Source organism: Sminthopsis crassicaudata, chromosome 1 (genome assembly GCF_048593235.1).
Source record: "Sminthopsis crassicaudata isolate SCR6 chromosome 1, ASM4859323v1, whole genome shotgun sequence".
Taxonomy (NCBI): Eukaryota; Metazoa; Chordata; class Mammalia; order Dasyuromorphia; family Dasyuridae; genus Sminthopsis; species Sminthopsis crassicaudata.
Genome location: NC_133617.1, coordinates 542,398,092 through 542,411,759, shown reverse-complemented (window position 1 = coordinate 542,411,759; position 13,668 = coordinate 542,398,092). Strand labels below are relative to the sequence as shown.

Here is a 13,668-nt window from a genome sequence, read left to right as displayed (position 1 = left end):
TTTACTAATGGTAGTAAAAAAAAAAAAAGAAAAAGAAAACACATTGAAAATACTGAGTGAGAAAGGTATACACCTTGCATATTTTCTTTTATTTTTAGTGATTTCGAATTTTAGTCAATTCACAACCTAAACCTTCTAAAGCCTTCTGGCCAAAGGAAACACAACTGAGATTCCCAGACCTTTCTAATCCAAGGTAATCTCTGCTTCGTCATTCATTTTGCACTTATTATTTAGTATTTTGTATGTTTCTATTTCTGTGTTCATGTCCTACCTCCCCAATTAGATCCGACTGAGTCTTACATTCTTTGGTACACTCAACTGCAATTAGCTTGGACCTTACACATAATAGATGCTTAATACATAATTTCATTTAGTTCAACAAACATTTAAGTGTCTATTGTATACAAGGCAATCAAGTAGTAGGAACACAGAGATTGACAAATTGATGGATTGGTAGCTGCTAGTCAGAAAGGGACTTCTGAAAAACAGAGAACTGGCAAAGTGTTAAGATTAGTCCTTCTAGTTCAACAAGGTAGATGTTAAAAAATGAAATCTTGAAAGGGAAATGTCATTAACTAAAGGTCAAGACAAAAGCCAGAAAGTCAAATTAGAAAAATTAGAATCTAGCACAGTACCTCTCATATAGTACATCTTTCATATAGTATCCTTTATTGTATCAATGTAATTATTGTAACTTAATTGTTTCACTTTATCATATAACACTTGTACAACAAATAGGATAAAGGACATATAGAATGCAAATCTTGATTTCTTCTATGGTTCTCAAAATTTGGTTTGAATTCTGTGTCCAAAGAAGACTCTTGAAGGAAAATCTGGTTATGTATTTCAATGCTTTGGTTTCTATGGTTTTTTTGTTTTGTTTTTAAGGAAGAAATGTCTGATCAGGGTGGATTCCTTATTAGGGACAGGCAAAGACACCTGAAAGCCTTCTTTTGTTTCAATATGAGCCAAATGCAAAGGAATACTAGATTAGTGAACAGGGTTTGCAGTCTGGGACACAATTTAAAATCCTGTCTTTGACTCTAATTGTCTATGTGACCTTGGGAAAATCCTTAATCTTTTTGTGCTTCAGGTAGCTGCCCAGAATTTGTAAGTCAGATATGAATTGTGATCCTCACTATTACAGATTTCATAATACATATATAGCCAAAAAAAAAAATCTACCCCTTAGGCAATTCCAGCTTTTTTTCTTTACTTAGTTGCCAGGTGAATGGATCTAAACTAAAAATTAAAGTAAAGAGCATTATGGGAAAAAACAAAAAGACAAGGAATTAGTTCCAATTCAATGGACTGAAAATCTTAACAAGCTTTATGGAAAGCAGAAAGAAAATCAGATCTAAATGAGTCTAATGTCTCCTTTTAAAAACCAAATATACTATGAAGAGGACGTTTTTAAGAAATAAGATGAAAAGGATAAACCTACTGAGCTTTTAAATCTTTCCACAGATATGGAGACAAGAAATATAAGAAAAAATAATTCAAAGTGGGAGTCTCTTTCCAAACAACTTTTCTGAAATCGGGGAGATTTTTTTCCTTCTATTTTATCACTGAATTTATGCATCTGTCACTGCATCAATGCTTTTGACTCTGAATATTTAATCTTTTGTAATTTCCTGTAAGTTCTGCTATCATTATCCTTTATTTCTACACACATTTCCTTTTTCATCATTCTTTCTCTTTCTTGATGCATCATGGCAGTCTCTGAGATGCTTCTAAGTTTTTGCAGCAGTCATTATTAGCATAGAGAATTGTGTACTCTCTTATCTTGTTTGCTGACTGGCTAGCCTATCTGGTTGACATTGTGGCTTCTGAGAACAGGGTATGACAGAGTAAAAAATATGTCTGGTACATGAGTTGGTTAACAATAGCCAATTGGTGTTAATAGAGGTTGCTGTAAAAATGAACAGTAGCTGATGAAATTACTGATATGATGACTGACTCCAGGGAGTTCCTATAGAGCTGGGAATGACAAGATTGGATCTATGCTGGAATACCTATGATATTAGACCATGAAAATGATCTCCTAGGTTTTTAGCATTTTTTTATTTCTGATATATGGATATATTATTATTTTAGTCACAGATTTAAGTCCTTTAGCTGATGGCCACATGGTGGTAGATAACCTATTTTGCTTCTTTGGGTCCCAGTGGTCAATGGTACTTCTTCTCAATGGCTTTTTACTGGTGTTTTCTCTATTTCTGGTTCCCTTAAATTTCTCATGATATCTACAAAGCTATATCATCTTTGAATGAAATAACTGTTTCTTCCCCAAACTGTCTTTGTAGAAAATTATTTCCTTCCCCTCCCCCTTTTATGCAGTAGAATAATTGCTAACTGAGCTTATTAATTTTGTGTGGTTTAAAATGACTACAAATATTTATGCTTAATCTTTGCATTACAGAGAAGGTAACAGTATGGTTTTCAAGGGAACAAATTATTCCCATTAGTTGACTTAGGCCTACAATATATACTCTGAATATTTTTAAATTAATAATTATGCCTAATTGATAATATGTTTAGGTTTTGTAAAGAAATTTATGAAATCCTTGTAAATTTTTATCAATATTTCCTTCAAGAAGACTCTGAGTTGGGAAGTTTTTGAACATTTCCTTTGCAGAAAGAAATAAATTATTTTAGTTCCCAAAAGTCTAATATTCAGATTACAGACTATAGAGTAAATTAACTAAAATTGAGGAAAAGAAAATTAGACTGTTAAATAAAACAGCTGGTGTGTTTTAGCAACATGTAATTGATAATAAAGGAAATTATAACTTTATTTTAATAGTGAACTTTCAAGCTGAGCCAAAAGTATAGAACAGAAATCCATGTGTATATTGAAAATTTCTCACTTTACTTATTAATAAGATATTAATATGGAAATATGTATTTTAGCTTTGTTGTCCTTTTTCACAACATATGAAATGCTGTAACTTCTTAAAGATCAAAGCCTACACTTTCATGATCCAGACATTACCTGCTGCTGGTGGCAACTCTATTCACAAAAAGTATTTAAATTAGAGCTGTGGTGAGGTGTACATGGGGAATGGAGCAAACTATGTTTCCTGAAATATTTTCAATTAATCTCATTATGGTAGGAATAGTTCGCACAAAAATCTTAGTACCATGCTTAGAACATCTGAAAATTTACAAGAACTAATCTTAAATAGGTAAGCTACACTAGAAATAACAATGATAGATGATTTGGAAATGAATTGTTTCTTTACTATTTCTTTTGTACTCATCCAGTTATCAGATCCTTGGGGTGAGGCATGAATTATTAATAATTCACCTTTTTCTTGATACACAGCCAAACAACAGTATTCTTAAGAATTTGGTGACATCATAATATTAATGGTGTTAGCCAAAATTACACACAAAACTATTTTGTAAGATTGAAACACAGATTACGTTTCACAGAAAAAATATCTTATGGTTCAAAGAAAATTCAAAACTATTTCAATTTATAAAGTTTACTTTAACTCTTCCAAATGGGAAAAATTTACTTTTAAATTGTAAAATTCAGACCATAAAAATGTAACATTTCTTTTCCACCTCGAAGCATACATTGGTTTGCAAACAGGGCAGTTTAATACTGTACCAAGGGTGAAGCTGTGATAAAATTAGGAAATGTCTTACCAAGACTAAGGCATCTTTACGAAATAACTAAATTTGGTGAATTTATAAAAAGCAAATGAAAAAGACCTTCATTACAGAGTTCTGGGAGAACTGACAAAAAGTCTTTGTTTTTGAAAGTTCAAATAAAACCTGGGAATTGCTTCTCTCCACTTGCCCAAGAGGAATATGTTGCTTTGGGACTATAATCATCAACTCCACAGAAAACCATAATCTACTTTATTTTTTGCATGCAGCGATTATTTGTCACTCTATGAATTCTTTGGTTGATAAAATTAGAGGTTACTTAAACATTTTCAATAAAAAGCTCAAGATTTCTAAATGAAAGAATTCAAGTCAGAGACTACTGGATTTTGTTGTACATCCATAAGTTAGGAGTAAACCCAAGGAATCATATAAAGAAAGATCTGTACAAAAAAAAAAAAAAAAAAAAAAAAAAAAAAAAAAAAAAAAAAAAAAAAGGGTCATATCCAACCCTTAAACTAATCCAGTAATAGCATAAAGCTTTTGACCTAGAAATTACAAACACCACCAAGAAGAATGGAAAAGCTGATTGCAATGCTAACTTGGGCTCTTGAATGCTCTGTTTTTCTCATTGAACAAATAAATCATAGTGTTTTGTGCTCTTCTGTAGATTCCCCCTTTCATAACTTGCAAACTAGGAACAAACTTTATACTCTTGGCTTTTGGTATGGATTATTTTCTTAAAGCACATAATTCTAAAAGTTTACAGTGAAAGAAAAATACATCTCAAATGCAACAAAATTTGTGGCATAAAAATGGTTTGCTTAAAATTTTAAAAATAGGGGCAGCTAGGTGGCGCAGTGGATAGAGCACCAGCCCTGAATTCAGGAGGACCGGAGTTCAAATCTGGTCTCAGACACTTAACACTTTCTAGCTGTGTGACCCTGGGCAAGTCACTTAACCCCAGCCTCAGGGGAAAAAATTTTTTTTACATTCTATACAACTGATTTAATACTGAAAGTCTCCCTAAGAGTTATTGATCTTGAATGGAACCACTGTCTTCTTTAGGATGAAGGACAAAATGGAATCTAAATGCTGAAAACTTTCTCATGTCTTTTAATTTAAATAGGATGTAGACTGCAAATTTTAACAACCTAGATAAGAAAAATATTGTTGCAACTTTTGTATTTTCACACCAATATTTAAGATTATACTCCCAATGCTGCTTACAAAATTAAAAACCAAACTATTTCCAAACCAAGTGGTTACCATTAAGGTTTGTTAAATAATCAGAGTATGTTTTCTCTTTCACAGAAAAAAAAAAAAAAAAAAAAAAAAAAGAACATTACAAGAGAAGAAATTCTTTTGGAGAATTATGACCAGTAAGAGAAAATGCTACTAGTCTGTCTTTGTGAAAACCAACATTTTGTGAAAAATGCCATGTAACACATTAAAGTATGACATAGGAATCTCTGATTGAGATAAATGTGGAAAGAAATAGAGGACTTGGACATGAAACTAGTTTCTTCCATTTGGGGATCTGTGACAAGTCACTTCATGGAGCCTGTTTTTTCATCTACAAAAAAGAGGGGGTTGTAGTTGATCTACATGATGCCTCTTGACATCCTAAGGATGCTAAAAAGCACTCTTGGTTTATTTCTTTCTTTGTATATTTCTGTGCATTATCTAGCATTATCTAGATTAAGATATCAACAAAATGCTCAGTTTATTTACATCATTTGATTGTACTAAAAAGAAAAATGGATTAAAAGAGCATTTTCTTTAAACATAAATCATTAAGACTAAATTGATTATATTTTCACTTTAACTTAAATATAGTAATCAATATGTTTAAAAGATATTTTTACAGGAAGACTAGAATGATAAATAGAGGGAATTTTCTTTTAAGTATATTTCTTTCATTTTTAAAATTCTGTGCTTAGTTCTTGTGCAATAACAGGCACTAAACAGCTGCAAAGGGTGAGAGAAATCTGTTATCTTTTTTAAACTTTAGTAGAACCAAAATACCTAGAATTTAAACCTATCTGAAACAAAGCAACAACATCAGGAATAAGTGTGGGTATTTTCAGTTTTACTATGCCAATGCTTACTTCTGACCACAATTATTGCCACTTCCTACCTCTCCTAATACACACACACACACACACACACACACACACACACTCACACATTCATATAAAAGAACAGCTGAAGCTGGTCATCTAGAAAAATCAAATGAGTTGTAATTAACTGGATAAAGCTAGAGACAAAGGAGCCACTGAGCCCCAGTCTTACCTCTGCATCATTTTTATGCCTCAGAAACATGGTCTTCTAGTTGAAAGCTAATTTCTAATTGTCAGTATCACCATGATCACTGGGGTAGAAGAGATGTTCACAAAAGCTTTTGTCTTTAGAATATTTTTTGGTAGCCTCTGAATCTGTATTTGCTCCTCAGTCATATCTCTCTGTGTACGCTCATGTCTATGTATGCATTTGGGTCTGCATATGTGTGTAAGAACTAAAATTATGAAATATCAACAGTTGGAGCATCTGGCTGGAACTACATTCTGAGATACTTCCATCAAGGTGAAAGAGACTAAGAAGAAAATAATCTGTAAGTTTTATGGATATGTACTTTGTGATTTCTTTAAAAATGAACCTCTTGCTGATTCTATGAAATCTATGATATTGATATATTTCTACGGTCCTTTATAACAACAGTTTAGATTGTAACATTGAAAAAGGTCAGGTAGGAAAAAGTTAGAAAGGTACTGGTTCAATTTTCTATTTCTTTTCATTCACCACTTTCATCATTATTACTGGCCTGCATTTTTTAGGTCATTATCCTTTGTAGATATTCCTCTTATTGGATAGCAGCTTTTTAAGTATTCATTCAAAAGTAGTTGCTAAAACTCTGGCTTATGCTCTTAAAGAAAACTATATGCAAAGGTTTCTGTTGATTTTACCAAAGAGAGATTGGGTAATAGGGGGAAAAAAATTTACTGATAAAGTGAATGTGTGGTGACTTAGATGTGTTGGTCACTATACTTTAAAAAAAAAAATAGTCCAAATATTTTCAAATGTAATAGTGTATTATTTTTTTAAAGAAAAAATTTTTGTATTTTCAAACCTTGACAACTGAAGTGATGCCAGCTATTAAGAAAATAGAAGTTTGGGAAAATATTCTAAAAATATAATCTTGCCTTAGTCATGAGATAAGCAGGGTTGTGCTGGAATGTGTCTGCCAATTATGCACCACCATTTAAGATTATAGCACCAATGTATTAGATCTCTGTGACTTAAGGCAGCAAACTATGAATTGAGCAAACTATGCACTATACAATATCAATAGTAGCTAATCCATGTCAAACAGATAGGATTCATGATCCCTTACATTTATAGGCTGTGCTTTTCTATGGATGATGGCCAGGTACAGCACAGGAGCTGTGATTGGCTAAGCAGCACTTGGCAGAACAGTCCATTTTTTAAATGCATATGCTCAGGACATTTTCAAATTGGCACATTAAAAACCCAATTAATTTAAAAAAGTAACTCTAGACTACTGCAGGTAATGTAGTATAAACTCATTTTGTATGAGGGAAAAATATTACTTTGTTGGGAAACAGAGTCTTGTAGATGGTGTTTGGCATAACTTCATCCCTATGTCACTTTTTTCTTGAGGGCAGATAATTCTTTCTGAAGGTCGCTGAACTTTGGGCGGTTTTCAGGTTTGTAGTCCCAACACCTCAGCATTATTTTATAAATGTCTTCAGGACACTTCTGAGGAGCTGACATCCGGTATCCTGGAGCCCCAAAAGAAGAAGGAAAGATAATTTAGAAAATTAATAAAAAGGGAACAGAATTTGATCCTAGGACTTAACATTTGTGGTGCAAGTTTTTCATTTTAAAACTAATTTTTTTTAGGTATTGGGTATAACTTAGAAAGAACAAAGGATTTCTCTCTTCATGTGGACTTCAATTCTGCTGCCCAGAAAATATTTCATTATCTCATTTACAGGAGCCATGTTTTGTTTGCCTCAGGGCCTGAAATAATATGCTCCATGTGCTATATTATGACATAACTGGCATAAACTAGGACAAAACTTTCATTACAGGACATTCAGAGATAATTTCAACCATATCCTTCAATCTCAGACTGGTAAAATTTATTTAGTATACAAAAACTTTTATACACATCCAAGAGTAAAATAAAAAAATAACAATTAAAAGGAGCAAGATTCTTCTACATCCTAGGAAGAAAATAATTTGAAACGTCCTTAAAGAATAAAATTAGAATGAATAACTGGATAGGAAAAGAGAGATTCAGGAACTTCTCAAATTCAGATTTGGAAAAAAGGCTATTATATTACAGAAAAAAATCCTGTATTTTGTGTATATCATAAGAGCCAAAACAAAAGAGAGAAAGAGAGAGAGAGAGAGAGAGAGAGAGAGAAAGAGAGAGAGAGAGAGAGAGAGAGAGAGAGAGAGAGAGAGAGAGAGAGAGAGAGAGAGAGAGAGAGGAATTATTGTTCTAAACTGCTTGATTTTACCATTTCACCTGTACATCATTCTCTACTCTTAAGTCCTTGTTCCTTACCCCCTTCCTATCGATGTTCATCTCTTATTGAATACCAATGTTAGATTACTCCAATCATCTGCCTCATCCATTCATCCTAAAAAAATGTTGCTGCCTAGAACTAGAAGAAATCATTCAACTGAACAGACTGAATCTACCATTCCAAACTACTTCATCTAACCTCAAATGGTTCTCACATTAACAAGATAGTCCTTATACAACTACCTCCGTTTCTCTGTTTGCTCATCTGTAAAATAAGCTGGAGAAGGAAATAGCAAACCACTATTTTGCCAAGAAAACCCTAAATGGAGTGACAAAGAGTCACATACAACTAAAACAACTGGACAACCACAAAAACAAACAAAAATTCCAACCCAGATTCTTTGACCCACTCCTCCATTGCCACCCAGCTATTCTGTACATTTTCTTCTTCATTCAGATATTTCATATCTTCAACTAAGGATCTCACTTTATACTTAATATTAAATATATTCAAATTCAACTGCTCCCTCCAGATTTACCTATAAATTTCTTAATCAACAATTCTGATATACTTTTCTTGAACTTTACCTTCCTGATATTTTGTAGCATTTGATGCATGTGTATAAGGTTTTTTTTTTTTTTTTTTTTTGGAGGCAATTGGGAGGCAATTGCCCAGGGTCACACAGCTAGGAAGTGTTAAGTGTCTGAGGCCAGATTTGAACTCTGGTCCTCCTGACTTCAGGGCTGGTACTCTATCCTCTGTGCCACATAGCTACCCCTGTATAAGGTATTTTTTAAAAAATTCTGTATTTAGACAGCAAATCAGTTGAGTATATCTACATACATAGCAGAAAAAAAAGACTGGATATGAGAATAAAAGCATTATCTAAGACTTGACTTTCTTTTAAAATATAAAACAAATTCAATATGTAATCTCCAAAGTTGTCCTTGTTTAGAATTGTTCTATTTCCTTTTGTGAATTATCTTATAAAACTGTTTCAATAACCTTTCTTTATTTTCCTTTTCATTCTTTTTAGAATTTTTTGGCTATCCTATCTCTACTCCCCCACCCCCCACTTCCCTTTGACCACCCCACCAAAATAACAAAACGAAAGCCATGCAACAAGTATGTACAGTCAAGCAAGCAAGCAAGCAAGCAAGAAAGCAAGCGAGCAAGCAAGCAAGCAAGAAAGAAACCTAAAATCTCATATTGGCTGTCAAAAAATTTGTCTTACATTACATCTCAAGTCTATCACCTCAGTCAGCATGCTTTACCATTAGTTCTATGGAATCACAATATGTTGTTTAATTGAAAAGAGGTCTTAAGTCTTTCAGAATTTTTTTGTTTACAATGATGTTACCATATACATAGTTCTCCTGGTTCTGTTCAATACTCTACCTAAGTCATACAAGTCTTCCCAGTATTCTATGAAACTTCTTTTATATTTTCTTTACAGAGAACTAATATTTTATAGCATTTATATATCATAATTTGTTCAGTCATTCTGCAATAAGGGACATTCCCTTAGTTTGAAGTTTCTTTGTCACTATAAAAAGAGCTGCTATAAATGTTTTTTTTTTTTCTTCCATATCAATTCTTTCATTCTCCCTTGATATTGCTAGCATATTAGATTAATAAAATTATTGTTGGATGCAAAAATATGTATGCACAGTTTAGTTAATTTTTGGGCATAATTTCAAATTGCTTTCCACAGTGATTGGAACATTCACAATTCTACCAACAATATATATTGTTAGGGTTTTTTTTTTTTTTAATTTAAATTTTTAAAAAATTTATTTAACATTTTTCCCCAGTTACAATTTTTTTTTACATTTGTTTTTTAAAATGTTTGAGAGTTCTAGGTTCTCTCCCTTATCCCTACCCACAATTAAGAAAGAACTTGTGAAGTTATGTAAAACATTTCCATAAAAGTCAAGTTGTGGGGGAAAAAAAACAACAACAGATTTCCCACACTAATGAAAATAAAAACCCTTAAGAAAAATTAAGTTTTAAAAAAGAGAGAGAGAGAATATGTCAATTTGTATTTGGACACAATCAGTTCCTTTTCTGGATATGGACAAGATTTTTCATCATAAATCTTTCAGAACAGTCATGGATGATTGTACTACTGAGGATAGCAAAGTTAGTCACACCTGGTCATCCCAGAACATTGCTATTACTTTGTATACAGTACATTTCACTTTGCTTGAGTTCATGGAGGACTTTCCAAGATTTTTTTTTCCTGGAGTATTCTGCTCATCATTTCCCAAAAAATAATAATATTCCATAATCATAAACACATATCACAGTTTATTGAGCTATTCCTCAATTAATGGATATCCTTTCAATATTATCACCCTGAGAAGAGAGTTGTTAAGCGCATTTTTGGTACATATAGGTCATTTTTCTTTTTTTTCCAATCTTTTTTGGTATTTATGCCAATACAACTACGATGTTGTCACACATAAGGATATGGATTAATTTATATAGCCCATATCATATCTTTTAACCATTTATCAACTGGGGCATGGCTCTTATTTTTTATAAATTATAAATTTAATAAACTTATCAATTTGATTGAAAAATGAGGGCTAAAGAGAAACTTGTTTCAAAATTCGTTTTTGTAATTAGTATTGCTAACTGTATTTCCCCCCATTTATTTTCTCTCTCCTTTTACTCTGTTCTTCCTCAAAAGTCTTTTAGTACTAACCATTCCCTCCATTCCCTCCCCCAATATGCCCTTTCTTTTATCACCCTCCCCTTCTTCCCATATTCTCCTCTTATTTTCTTGCAGGGTAAGACAGATTTCAATACTTCTATTTATGTTATTTCCTCTATGAGCTAATTATGATGAAAGTAAGGTTCACTCTCACCCTCTTCTTCTCTTCTCTTGCATTGTAAAAGTTTCTTGCCTTTTAAAAAAATGTTAGATTATTTATTAATTCTTCTCCCTTTCTCTGTCTCCCAGTATATTTCTCACTAATCCCTTAATTTCATCATTTAAAAAAAAGATATTATTCCTTCATATTCAATTCACATCCATGCCTTCTGTCTATATATATTCCTAACTTTGATAGTAATGAGAATGTTCTAATGACTTACAAGTATCATCCTATCATGAAGGAATGTAAACAAATAAACCTGATTAAGTCTTTTATGATTTACTTTCCTGATTACCTCTTTAAGCTTCTCCAGAGCTCTGTATTTGAAAATCAAAATTTCCATTCAGCTCTGGCCTTTTCATCACAAATGTCTGAAAATCCTCTATTTCATTGAATGACCACCTTTTCCTCTGAAGGATTATATTCAGGGTTGCTGGGTAGATGATTCTTGATTGTAATCCTAGCTCCACTGCTCTGGAATATCATATCCCAAGCCCTTTAGTCCTTTCATATAGAAGCTGCTAAATCTTGTGTTATCCTGACTGTGGTTCTACTATACTTAAATAGTTTTTTTTCTGGATGCTTGCAAAATTCTCTCCTTGACTTGGGAGTTCTGGAATTTGGCTATAATATTTCTGGGAGTTTTCATTTTAGGATCTCTTTCAGATGATAAGTGGATTCTTTCCATTTCTATTTTCTCTGCTTCAAAAATATCAGGACAGTTGTCCTTGATAATTTCTTGAAAGATGATGTCCAGGCTCTTTTTTTGATCTTGTCTTTCAGGTAGAACAATAATTTTTAATTATCTCTCCTAGGTTTATTTTTCAGTTCAATTGTTTTTCCAATGAGATATTTCCTTTCTTTCCCCCTATATTTTTATTTTTGGTTTTGCTCTATTATATCTTGATTTCTCATAGAGTCATAAGCTTCCATTTGCTCAACTCTATTTTTTAAGGAATTATTTCCCTCAGTGAGTTTTTGTACCTCCTTTTTCCAATTGGTCAACTCTCTATCATACCACCGAGACCTCTTAACCTCAAAAATCTCTATAGCCCTAGACAGTTCTCACATTAGAAGACTCTCTAAGGCCTCACCTATGATTGGTTCTTCCAGAACTTCCAATTTAATGAAGGCCAAAAATGTCCATGTGGCTGACCCTTTTTTCCTTCCCTTCAGGCTCCATTTGCACTTTCAGCAAAGTTATTTTCTTCTGGTTTTACAACTTGAGTTTCTTTTAACATAGAGTGTTTTGTCAATGTATTCAGTGTTTTATTCTGTTTACTTACTCTAGCCTCATTTCTTGCTTTGGCATCTTGTTCCAGGGTCAGATTTTACCCCTTCTTTCATTGTTGTTGAAATTATTGTTGAAATCTATTTCATTATTAGATAATATTTCTGGGGTTTTGGCTTAAGTATAGAGTTTTAATATGTAGGTTCTTTATATTTTCTCTCTTCAGGTTTAAAGTAAAATCTTCATTTTCACTCTTATTCCATATCATCTGCTTTTAAGAATGAAGTTGTTTCTTACGATTTCCCTGTATTGATTTGTAATAACTCAGTGTTCTCAGGACATATAGAATTCTTAATATAATCAACTTGGGTGGCATTTCCTATGTACTGCTCTCCAATAGGGATAATGGTTGAACTTTATTAATAAAATCCTTTTAATTTTAACATTCAAGAATATACAATTATCAAATAAAGTAAATTTCCTGTAAGGGAAGTCAAAAACATCTAATACTTTCCATAGAATATAAAGAAAATAAATGAATAAAATTAATTCAATGGACATTTATTAAGCATCTGTTATATTGCAGTCATTGTGTTAGGCTTCATGGATATAAAAACAAAAATGAAATCAGTCATTGCCCTCAACTACATTATACTGTAGAGAAAGCACATGAATGCAAGGAAGCAAATCCAAAATAAAAACAAAATTAAGGAAGCTGTCTATCTACCTACAATCTTTCCTTCATTTTTTGGTCCTTAGTCAAGGATCTAGCATTTTCTTGTAAATATTTTTTGTTTTTTTCTTAAGAACACTCAGTGACCATATTTAAGGCACTTTAAGGGCACATACTACACATGGGTATATGTGCCATGACTGTCACCTAATGTAGCTCTGGGATTGTGAATTCCCCAAGTAGTGTTACAACATTCTTATAAGCTCCTCCAAACAGAGGGTAATTGAATTCTTTTTTTAAAAAAGTGTTTGAGAATCACCAGTCTGTCTTGCCCAACCCAACTGCAGAGCCTCATTTCAATTCCTTGCTTCAACTAACTGAGACAATTTCTCTGAACTTTTGCTTGCACATTTACTTTGTGAATTTTTGTGAAGATTTTAACTCTGATATTATACTAACCTTGCTCCACTTGTTCCCGGGCATGTTGATTGGTCATCCCAGGATATGGACAGACTCCTAAACTGAAAGTTTCCCACAAAAGGATACCAAAGCTCCACACATCACTTTCAGAACTGTATCTTCCTGGTTGGAAAAAAGGAGCAGACAAAAAATAAAGGTGAATAGGAAGATAATTTAAAGGTTTTTAACATGTAAATTTTTATTGCATTTTAAAATTACCAAAAGATACAATTATCAATGTTTCTG

General features: G+C 32.5%; 1 protein-coding gene across 5 annotated transcripts in view; it reads right to left on the bottom strand.

Annotated features, from left to right (window-relative positions):
- Positions 1-6,691: 6,691 nt before the first annotated feature.
- FER (FER tyrosine kinase) overlaps positions 6,692-13,668 on the bottom strand; it is a 234,035-nt gene continuing 227,058 nt past the window's right edge. For all 5 annotated transcript variants that reach the window (XM_074281925.1, XM_074281927.1, XM_074281929.1 and 2 more), the window contains 2 exons: positions 13,423-13,545; positions 6,692-7,421 (listed from right to left, as the gene is read on the bottom strand). In XM_074281925.1, coding sequence (XP_074138026.1) covers positions 7,279-7,421; positions 13,423-13,545 — 266 coding nt within the window. In that variant the 3' untranslated portion in view covers positions 6,692-7,278. The remainder of the gene's footprint in view (positions 7,422-13,422; positions 13,546-13,668) is intronic.